The sequence below is a fragment of the Odocoileus virginianus genome, chromosome 19, assembly GCF_023699985.2.
Source record: "Odocoileus virginianus isolate 20LAN1187 ecotype Illinois chromosome 19, Ovbor_1.2, whole genome shotgun sequence".
In the NCBI taxonomy this organism is placed as follows: domain Eukaryota; kingdom Metazoa; phylum Chordata; class Mammalia; order Artiodactyla; family Cervidae; genus Odocoileus; species Odocoileus virginianus.
Window position 1 is genome coordinate 49,022,614 of NC_069692.1, and position 12,013 is coordinate 49,034,626.

General features: G+C 41.4%; 1 protein-coding gene across 1 annotated transcript in view; it reads right to left on the reverse strand.

Annotated features, from left to right (window-relative positions):
* The window catches only part of COL19A1 (collagen type XIX alpha 1 chain), a 424,857-nt gene that overhangs the window by 83,600 nt on the left and 329,244 nt on the right, over positions 1-12,013 (reverse strand). The window contains exons 17-18 of the mRNA XM_070450224.1: positions 7,601-7,645; positions 1,664-1,726 (exon numbers count right to left, since the gene is read on the reverse strand). Of these exons, the coding sequence (XP_070306325.1) occupies positions 1,664-1,726; positions 7,601-7,645 (108 nt within the window). The remainder of the gene's footprint in view (positions 1-1,663; positions 1,727-7,600; positions 7,646-12,013) is intronic.

The window sequence follows — 12,013 nt, forward strand, 5'->3', positions numbered from 1 at the left end:
TTCACTGAGGTTCTTGCCGCCCCGCCCCCCTCCCCACTCTTTTCCCTTTAAAAACTGTCCTGGCTGAAAAGAACCTTGGGAGTTGGTCTCAGGACATGAGTCCACCTTCTCCCCAGGTTGCGGGCTTTTCTGATCACAGCACCTTTCCTGCTGACACTTGCCTCTGCAACTGTTGGCTTATGCGCAGTGAGCAGCTGAACTGAACTTGAGTTTGGTAATTAACCGCTACCCAGACCTGCTGAACTGGGATTAGCATTTCAAAAGAATCTTTAGCAATTCAAGTTCACATTTAGTCTGAGAGGCACTGCTCTAATCCACTCAAATTTCTCTTTCTGCTCTACAAGTCCCGGCTGTTCCAGTAGAATTTTAGTTAACCTTAGATCCTGGTTTGCCACACAGCATGTGGAAATTAAGAGAAGGTGTCAGTGCTCCAATGTGGAGGGGAGACAGGCTGGGGGCAAGGGGCAGATAAAAGGTGAGGAGAGGTGCCGTAAGTGTGGAGTTATCGGAGTCAGCTGGCAGATGGAAGGCACAGCAGACCCCGCGCTGATTTGTGGGAGAGGAGATTTCCTAGAAAGTCTTGGAAGTCTCAGGCATGGAGCCCCAGTGAGGACTGTTACTGGTTTGGACAGAAAACCAAAGGCAAGAGTGACCCCTGAAGGAGGAGAACTTCGGAGCACAAGGGGGCAGCATGAACTCTAAAGCTGTCAGAACAATGACTATCATCGCCAAAGATGTTTCATTTTTAAAGCTGAAGCACAAGGAGAATTTGACTTTGTGATATTAAATACTCTTCATATTGTTCCCGTTTGGCAGGCATGCAGGCATTTTAGTGACCTCTTCATTTTTATCTCTGGCCAACCAATAATCTCTGTTCATCCCAGCAAGGGAAGACGTAAAACTGAATTTTTTTTTAAGTGTTACATTTTTTTTTTTAAACAAAGATGAAACATTTGTTAAGTCATTCTTGCTGATTCTTGCAGGCTGCTGTGGGGTTTTGGTTTTTTTTTTAAGCAGAATTAAAATATATATATTTTTGTAATTAGGATTCATGTCATCGCTTTAGGTAGTCCCATTTGAATATAAATGATACTGAAGGTACTTTTTTCCACCAAAAGAACTAAATTTTGGAAGAATCTGGCCTCAGTAATATTTAAGAAGTCATTTTGACCTATAAAAACCTAGAATAACTTCAGAGACTACACTGAGAGTAATTGTTTGAGCAAAGATAAATGTCTCTATTTTTGGGGGGGGATAAATTAGCCCTTTTGATATGCTGATTTTATTATTCATTTTAGCTATTATCTTTAGTTATAGCAGGACAGCTTAGTGATTTTTAAACCCTGGGTTCTGGAATCAACCTGCCTAGGAGTGATTCATGGTTTCAATACTTCCTAGCTTAGGGACCTTAGGGAAGTTACTTAACCTTTCTGTGCCTCGGTTTCCTCATCTGAAGGATGGGGATTTTTTTTTTTTAATGAACTAAGTGAGGTAACACATGTAAAAACTTAGTACCTCATTTAGAGAACTTGACCAAATATCTGATCTATTGTTCCTTATGCTGGGGACAACCAACGCACATGGAATTGGGGCTGATTAAGAAAAATATCTTAATTCTATCTTTTGAATACTCTCCCTCTGCTCTCAAAGCTAAAATACTTACAGATTCTCCCTTTTCACCTTTAGGGCCAATAGATCCCGGAAATCCTGGCGGTCCAGTTTCACCCTTTCAAGAAAAGCAGAAGACAGTTTTTGCATGAGGCTAGGTGAGTCCTGTTGTGACCTTCAGGGTGGTAGCACAACTTGTACCCCTTCTAACAATGGAATTTATCTATTAACCCCAAGGGGCAGTGGGAAGCTCTGAATCCAGTAGGTTACTGGCATAATAATGTGTTTATCAGCACTCCACAATGCCTTTAGGTCTTTTAGAAATCCACTATTCATTATGATCTTTAAAATTAATGTGAGACAAAAGTCAATTATTTTTCAAGCAAGGAATATTTCGAGAAAATAATGATAATTATGCTCTGCTGTGCCTCCCCCAAAAAATTTTGTGGCCTTAAAGACATCATGCTGTTTAACTGACACAGTAATCCAAGTTCATTTTATTTCAGATATTTCTTTCTTTTTTCAAGTAGAGGAAGATATAGGAAGAAAAAGACATCTCTCCACTGTTTCCAGCACTCATTCACCACTGTTTGCTTGCAAAGAAGGCCTTCTTGATGGGACATATAAAGAGTATTTTGAGAAAATAAAATTTTAGAAATAATATTTGTGGCAAGGAAATGTACCACTAATTAAACGATAGAGATGTCTCAGTGTTGTGCTTCCATTTACTATTAACCAACAACCCTGAATGCCACACAGTTGTTAAGTGCAGCCATGAGAATATATGTAGGGTTTTCCTGGTGGCTCCTCCCAATGCAGGAGACACGGGGTTTGAGCCCTTGATCAGGAAGATTTCTTGGAGCAGGAAATGGCATCCCACTCCAGTATTCTTGCATGGAAGTCCCACAGACAGAGGAAACTGGCAGGCTGCAACCATGGGGATGCAGAGTTGGACACAACTGAGTGACTGAGCAACAACTAGAATGTATATAATGCTGGGTTGTTTTCCAACCCCAAGAGCATTGTTTCAAAACAGTTTTCATCATTGCATTTCCAAGCACATAGCTTTTCTGCCCCTTGTATCTTTTTTATTTCAGAAAAATATACAAGAAAGATAAAGTTGAATATGTCAAACCTCCATGCACAAGGCACCCACCCAAGATGGAAGAAAAAAAACCTTAAAGTCAAAGAGGAAATTTCATATTCCCTCTCTATTTCTGTGCCAGAGAGAGTCACTGTTATGAATTTAGTACTTACATTTTCAGTCTACATTTTTGTACTTTTACTGCATATGTGGAACCATAAAGAGTGTGCTATTTTGGATATTTAAAACAAATTTTATAAAAGCCACTGGTTAATCTTGTATATGACATTCTGTGACTTCCCCACCCCCCCGCCCCAACTCAATGTTGTTTTTAATATCCATCCTCTTTTGATACATAGAGATCTAGTTTATTCACTGAACCTTTGGATAGTATTATAGTGTGTTAATGGATCAGGGGTCATCGAAGCCCCACTCATGGGTGTTTGGGCTTCCCATGGGGCTCATGGTAAAGAATACGCCTGCCAATGCAGGAGATGTAAGAGGCATGGGTTTGATTCCTGGGTCGGGAAGATCCCCTGGAGAATGGCAACCCACTCCAGTGTTCTTGCCTGGAAAATCCCATTGACAGAGGAGCCTGGTGGGCTACAGTTCATGGGGTTGCAAAAGAGCTGGGCACAACTGAGAGGCTGAGCACAAATGGGCATTCTGTTGTCTTATAAACAGGGTTGCAATGAACATCTCTGCACATGTCCCCTGTGTGGATATGTTTATCTGTTTCTTTTGAAGCCTCAAAGAGTCAACCCTGAAGACACTGGTTTACTTTTACATTTCTATCCTAATCAGTATCTTGTGATTTAGCTTAGAGGAAGAGGGAGTCAGTCATTCGTAATGGATAGACAATGTCATTTTTTTTTTTTTTTAAGGAGGCTTCCAGATTTGTGGAATGTATTTTGTAAATTTAATCTTCATTTATTAATACAAGTATTTTCCCTTATAGTGTACCATCTAAACATAGAATGTAACAATAGTTTTACACTTACCATATTGTAGGAGAATTCATTTTCCTACACATAGTAAGTTCTATCCACAATGAAAAGAGGAAGAAATTGGTTGAGACGTTAAGGGGCTGACTGCTGTTGGTCCGACAGACTAAACAACTGGTCTTGTACAAGTGTTAGACTGTATAGAGTGTTGGCCTTCCTATCACCGGTCTGATAGATGTTAAAAGCCTAGTGCACTGGGGAAAAAATAAGCCCAGCAATTCAAGCCAGCTGCATAAAGTAAATGTAGAAATCAAGGAAAGGGTCTAGGAGTTACTATAAAAGTCACATCTGCTTGATACAAAAAGGTAAGGGGAGAGGAACATGCCTGAAGGAAGAGTAACTATGTTCACAGCTGCTAAGTATTTAAAACAACATATACAGGTCTCTACTGAAATGCAGAGGAAGGGCCAGGCAGAGGCTTTGGTCCACCTCTGTTTGGTATGGAGGTGTGGCTGGGCTTGGAGGAAGTCTTAGAGACCAGCGCCTCAATACAAAACTCTATAAACAAAAGCATTTCCCACCTGAATCTTAAACACATATGGAGTTGTTCTTCATATTTAAAATGGACATTCAGTAATTTATGACTGTAATTATGAGTCGAAAGATCAGTGATGGATTTACTTAGCTTCGAGAAAGGCAGTCATTTAAATTGACACTCTGGATGCTATCTGAAAGGTCTGGTGGTGGAGCCTCCATCTTTTTCCTCTGACAATTGCTCTAAAAGACACCACTAACTTCTCAGGGGTCCTTAGATATTCCACCTCCTGATTCTTCTGTCTCTATAAAGGAGCAGCTCTCCTTGACCGACTTGCAGATACATCACCATCCCATCACTGCATCCTGGCTTTGTCAGGAAGCTACAGAGCAGAGGTCATCATTTCAGTCCTGGCAGGTGGCTTGCATGGATGCCTGGGTCTCTATCACTATTTACCATTAAAAGCTGGTAGTATTTGTTGCTCTTTCTTTCTGTATCTTGAATCAGAATGAGGCTGCTAACCTAGGAGTGATTTTTGTGTCAATTCTATTGCTGTTTGTATTGACTTTGGTGTTTTACTAGAAGTGTGTGTGCATGCTAAGTCACTTCAGTTGTGCCCGACTCTGTGTAACCCTATGGACTGTAGCCTGCCAGGTTCCGCTGTCCACAGGATTCTTAAAGAAGAATACTGGAGTGGGTTGCCATGCCCTTGTCCAGGGGCTCTTCCCGACCCAGGGATGGACCCCTGTCTTTTATGTCTCCTGCATTGGCAGGTGGGTTCTTTACCACTTTGGGTTCCAAATGGTAGGCTGGCTTTGTGATTCTATTCTGCCAGCCGTGCATTGAGAAGTGGAGTATGATACAGCAAAAGTCATGCGTATGTTGAAATTGTACTTCTGGCTCAATCTTACATTCTACAACATAAACTAAATCTCTTCTCCATCAAAATTATGGTGGGAGAAGCAAAGATCAAGACCAGATGTTAAGTATGATAACTATGAATACCAAAAAGACATAAATGATACTCCATGAGAAGAAAGAGAGTTTAGAATGGATGAACAGTGAGGAACAAAGCATTAGTGAGGGCTTAATATATGTCAGGCATTGTGCTTTGGGTAAGATCATCTCATCTCATTTGATTTAAATCCTGCCATCAACTCTGTGTAGATATATTTTGCCCATTTCACAAACAAGTAAATTGAAGACCAGAGGATTGGAGTGTCTTTTCTGAGGAGACATAGCTGTTAATGACACAATCAGCTTTTGACCCCAGAGCCCAGGTTCCTTCCATCACTCAACAGTTCTCAACCCCGGCTGCCGAGTAGAATCATCTGAACTCTTTTAAATAACAGCAACATGAACCCCACTCCGGATCAACCAGAGACATGAGTTCTGCCCCACATCAGAGTCCTGGAGATGGGGCCCGAGACTGGTAATTTCCAAAAGCCCTCAGGGGACTCCAGTGCACAGCCGAGGTTCAGAACCACTGGGGTCCACCAGGGTGCGAGCAAAGGTCTGAGGGAGCAGCTTGAAGGGGCCTCAAATTCTCACTACAGTGACCTCTGAACAGCATCACCAAGAATGGGAGTATAGATTCAGCCCAGGTATGGAGTGTGCGCAGGCAGAGGTGATTCTGCTCCTCCAGCAAGGGTGGTTTTACATTTTAGAAGTCATCCTATGCATTTTTTACTGGGACAGTCTTTCTCCTGTTAATTAAAATTCCTACAAATCATTTCACATGGGCATTTATATCAGGTACTGTATCCAGTTCTCTGTAGACTCCCCTGGGTATTTCTTTGGGTGGGAAGAGGGAACAGTCATGCCACTGGCTTTTTCTAATTCCACTTAAGATTCTGAAGCAATTAGAAAAGATTTTGAGCCATAGAAAGTGTCCTTAGAGTTAGAAATACACCTGTTTTACAGAATCAAATTTCTCAACATTGAGGTCTTCAGAATTCCTAAGTAACATGTGTTTCCTAATGAACAGAGCAAAACGGGAGCCAGCTGCTTTGTTTCAAGGAATGAATCATGATTTAAATACTTTAAAAGTGCCACAGCTCTCTTTGCTCAGCTGTCCTAAGTGACAAGCTCTTTTTTTTTCTCCTTAGTCTGCATGTGTCCTGCAGTAACTGCTTAAAATATAATGTGTTCGTTATGGTGGTGTAGGAATTCCATAAGCTATTTGGTTACAGGAAATAATGTTAATGTACCAGAAGTGCAATCCAAGACACATAAATGACATTACTGCTGTATAATCAATTTTTATGGATGTCTTTTTAAGAATGTCAAGGTTTTTATTTTTATTTTTTGCAGGAAATTTCATTTGCAATGGTCAGTCTATAAGAAGCTTCCCATTCTGTGGAGACTATCTCTAAGCAGTTGTTTTTTATTTTTATTTTTTTCTTTCTGGTGACAGAGGTATGATCTTGTGAATAGATGGGCTGCACAGATTTATAAGGCACGGAAGTCATATTTTCTTGGATTCATGTCGAAATACCCTGCCCTCAATCATGAGAATTTTTACTGGGTGAATGAAGGAAGGGCGCACTCACAGGCCATGTTCCTGCAGAGTATTTTCAGCCCTACTCATCTCTGTCTGTGGATTTGATGTGCGTTGTTTCTTTTGTCTTTTTTTTTCTTTTTTAAATTGAAGTATAGCTGATTTACAATGTCATGTTAGTTAAAGGTGTACAGCAAAGTTATTCAGTTTTACATACACATATATATCTATATATTCAGGTTCTTCTCCCTTATAGGTTATTACAAAATATTGAATATAGTTCCCCCCATTTTTTTCTTGACAATGACAATTTCCCACTGAATCTAAGGTCATCACAATTGCAGGATCTAACAGGAGTGAGACATCTTTTTGAGAAGGCAAGCGCATTTGTCATCTTTACAGCTAATATGATGAAACTCGTGAATGATGACAATGAGAAGGCAATGGAAATTCACCAGCGTTTTAATTTTAAAGCTGTTTTGAAATAATTATTTGGTTAAACTGCTACTGTACACGATAAAACCCCACCCCAAAATGCTCCCATGACAGCTTATGCTTGGATACTTAAGAGGACAGAAAAATACCAAGCCTCAGGCATCCTGTCACAGGGCCTTTCAGATTGCTTTTGCCACCTATGTGGATCCAAGAAACATCTAACTACAAACTGGAACATGTGTCCTGATTTCATTTACCTGTGACAGTTATGTGACAGCTATTTCCCCTCAGTGTGGAAGTGTTCCCTTCCTGTGGTCCGCTACTCAGGGCTTCCAGGGGAGGCCAAGCTCAGTCCCGCTTGCTCAGGAGGCGGGGAGAGTGGCGCCCCCTGCAGGCTGATGTGGAACCTGCGGGGCAGTGGGGCTGCCCTGGTGTGAATGTGTGAATTGGTGTAAAAACCTAGATGTCTCTACTCAGTCTGCAAATTTGATTACCTTCTCTCCTTTTAGACCACCAGCTCCATGTTCACCAACATTACCCTGAGTAAACATGAAACAAAAATTTTTAAAAATCCATTTATTTTTAAAACAGTCCATACTTTAACATAAAAATAGATAAGAGCACTGTAACAGCTTTTATCCCATTTGCGTCTCTCACTCTGTCAAATATTCCTGAAATATTTGCCTCTGTTAAACATTCCTGAAAAACTCACTTTTGAGACCCTACTTGTCCTCACCGTGACCTCCACCCAACCCGGTCAGGAGGTGACGCTGGAGAGACAGCACATCTCCAGGGGTGAATTAACTCCAAGCTAACATCCAGTAGCCTCGTTTGGTTTTGATACAACTTTCAACACTAGCAGTGGCATCTTTGTTGCTCAGTGTAATGGATGTTCCATTATCGACCTTGCGGCTGCACCTGGTTCGCTCATGACTTGCATTACATGTACTCTGCTTCTTCCCCTGTCTCTCCGTCCTCTCCTCTCCAACCAGCTCCTCACTGGTCAAGCCTGGACCTCCTGGGGACCTCATCCAGCTCTCTTCTTGTGATTCAACCTTTTGTCCCAGGTACGCTTATCCATTCCATGGCTGGGGCATTATCTACACGAGGACAGATGAATCTGTAAACCCAGTGCGTGTTTCCCTTCTAAGTTTTGACCCCTATATCTATTTTTCTACTTGATGTTTTCACTTATAAATTCCAGAAGAGAGTTAGAGTTAGAAAGATAAGCGAATATCTCATTGCTAACAGTTATTAATCCAGAAGTGGGGTGATGATAATTAACTTCTTCCTAACATATCTCTGCAGTTTGACTTGTTAAAATGAGTAGTAATTTCATTTTATAATTGAAAAAATTACATAAAGAAAGAAAGTGTGCATCCAACCTCTCCTGTCCATAGACTTTCTTTTTCCATCAAGGTTTCATCATTGACACGGCCTTCCTCTACTCCTAAGGACAATGTCATCCAATCTGGCGCCTCTGCCCCAAGTCTCTTCATTCCAGCTACCTCCACTGGAAGGCCACCAACACATCTTGCAGGATCATTGCCAAGGTTCCCTCACTGGCCCCTATAACCTACTCTTGCTCCCCTGGCACACATGTTCTCTATAGGAGGTCAGAATGTAATCTTTAGATGACGTTCTGACTTCCTTTCTTCAAAACCTCAGCAAAGTCACATAAAGGGTCTTCTCTCAGCCCCTCAAACAGACCAGGATCCTTCGTGTCTCTCCGTGTAGTCTCCCGCTCTGTCCTCACCTCTTCATCTGGTTAGCAATGACTCAGATCTCAGCTATTATAAAATGCATTCTGAGGGTCTCCAGACAGGTTCCCTTCACACGTTCTCATTGGACATCGTGTTTCTCCTTCTTAATACCAACTAACATTTGAAATTTTGTATTTCTTTAAAACTTCTTATGTTAGCATGTAAGACCTATGAGACCTGGAACTGAATGCCCACCCCATGCCTATACCAGTACATAACATATAGGAAGCACTCAATAAATATTTGTTGAATAAATAAGCCAATCACTGTTGTTACAGTTTAACATTTTAAATGTGCCTTCATATTACTCATGCTACTCCAGTTAAAAAGAAGTCGTTTGGGGGATTCCCTGGTGGCTCAGTGGTAAAGAAACTGCCTGCCAATACAGGAGACATGGGTTCGATCCCTGATCCAGGAAGATCCCACATGCGTCAGAGCGACTAAGCTAGTGAGGCACAACTATTGAGCCTGTGCTCTATAGCCCACAAACCACGATTGCTAAAGCTTGCCCGCCAGGAGCCCTTGTTCTGGAAAGAGAAGTCACTGCAATGAGAAGCCTGCACATGGCAACTAGAGAAGAGCACACACAGCAATGAAGACCCAGCACAGACAAAAATAAATAGATAAGTAAAATTATTTTAAAAAATTGAAAAATAAAAATAAAATTTGAGGAGAAAGAGACTAAAACTTCTATTAAAAATAAGTAGTTTATAACTGCTGTTATTAATATTACTGGTCCTGTGATAGTCCCTCATTTTTCCTACTTACCTTTGATCTCAGATATCTAAATTGAAAACAAAAATTGTAGTCCCCAAATCTTAAGTTATAAATCATTTGCTATTGTTGTTCAGTCTCCTGTCATGTCTGACTCTTTGCTGCCCCATGGACTGCAGCAGGCCAGGCTTCCCTGTCCTTCACCATCTCCCAGGGTTTGCTCAAACTCATGTACATCAAGTCGGTGATACTATCCAATCATCTCATCCTCTGTCATCCCCTTCTCTTGCCTTCAACCTTTCCCAGCATCAGGGTCTTTTTTAATGAGTTGAGTCTTCACATCAGGTGGGCAAAGTATTGGAGCTAGCTTCAGTATCAGTCCTTCCAATGGATATTCCAGGACTGATTTCCTTTAGGATTTACTGGTTTGGTCTCCTTGCAGTACAAGGGACTGTCACGAGTCTTCTCCAACACCACAGTTCAGAAGCATCAATTCTTCGGTACTCAGCCTTCTTTATGTTCCAACTCTCAGCTTCATACATGACTACTGGGAAAACCACAGCTTTGACTATATAAACCTTTTTTAAAAAATTTTTTTTTCATTTATTTTTATTAGTTGGAGGCTAATTACTTTACAATATTGTAGTGGTTTTTGTCATACATTGACATGAATCAGCCATGGATTTACATGTATTCCCCATTCCAATCCCCCCTCCCACCTCCCTCTCTACCCGATTCCTCTGTATAAACCTTTGTTGGCAAAGTAATGTCTCTGCTTTTAAATATGCTGTCTTGGTTTGTCATAGCTTTTCTTCCAAGGAGCAAGCGTCTTTTAATTTTGTGGCTGCAGTCACCGTCTGCAGTGATTTTGGAGCCCTTCAAAATAAAGTCCGTCACTGTTTCCACTGTTTCCCCATCTATTTGCCATGAAGTGATGGGACCAGATGCCATGATCTTAGTTTTCTGAATGTTGAGCTTTAAGTCAGGTTTTTCACTCTCCTCTTTCACTTTCATCAAGAAGTTCTCTAGTTCCTCTTCTCTTTCTGCCATAAGGATGGTGTCCTCTGTGTATCTGAGGTTATTGATATTTCTCCTGGAAATACTGATTACAGCTTATTCTTCATCCAGCCTGGCATTTTGCATGATGTGAAACATATAAGTTAAATAAGCAGGGTGACAATATATAGCCTTGATATACTCCTTTCCCAATCTGGAACCAGTCTATTGTTCCATGTGCAGTTCTAACTGTTGCTTCTTGACCTGCATACAAGTGTCTCAGGAGGCAGGTAAAGTGGTCTGGTAGTTTCATCTCTTGAAGAATTTTCCATTGTGATTCACATAGTCAAAGGCTTTGGCATAAACAGATGTTTTTTTTCTGGAATTCTCTTGCTTTTTCTATAATCCAATGGATATAGGTGATTTGATCTGGTTCCTCTGCCTTTTCTAAATCCAGATTGAACATTGGAAGTTCTCAGTTCATGTACTGTTGAAGTTTAGCTTGGAGAATTTTGAGTATTACTTTGCTAGCGTGTGAGATGAGTGCAATTGTGTGGTAGTATGAACATTCCTTGGCACTGCTTTTCTTTGGGATTGGGGTGAAAACCAACTTTTCCAGTTCCTTTGGCCACTGCCGAGTTCTGGCATATTGAGTGCAACACTTTAACAGCATCAACTTTTAGGACCTGAAATAGTCCAGCTGGAATTCCATCACGTCCACTAGCTTGGCTCCTAGTGATGTTTCCTAAGACCCACTTAACTTCGCATTCCAGGATGTCTAACTCTAGGTGAGTGATCACACCATCGTGGTTATCTGGATTATAAGATCTTTTTTGTATAGTTCTTCTGTGCAAGGATATATATGAAAGTGAGGTATGACACTCTGAGTCACATACATAAAGAATGAGCAGTTACGAAATGGTAAGCTGTTTGAGTGCAATCTGCACAGAAACATAAAACTTTAGGAGTTTCCTGAAAATACTGCTATTTGGGCCTGGAGCCAATAACCATGCACAGCCCATCAGGGTCTCTGCCTGGCTGTGTTTGTGCTAAGATGTGTGGGGAAGGTGGAACATGCTTGATCTAAGACAGTGGCCCCCAATCTTTTTGGCACCAGGGACTGATACTGTGGAAGATAATTTTTCCACAGACAGGGTGGGGTATGGTTTCAAGATGATTCTCATAAGGAGTGTGCAACCTAGATCCCTTGCATGTATGGTGAACAGTAGGGTTTGCACTGCTGTGAGAATCTAATGCCACCACTGACCTCACCACTGGAGGGGAGCTCAGGTAGTAAGGCAAGTGATGAGGAGTGGCTATAAATATAGATGAAGCTTCGCCTGCTCACCTGCCCACTGTTCACCTCCTGCTGTGTAGTCCAGGGGCTTGGGACCCCAGGTCTAAGACACAGGTTGTCCAGGGATGGTTTTGGAC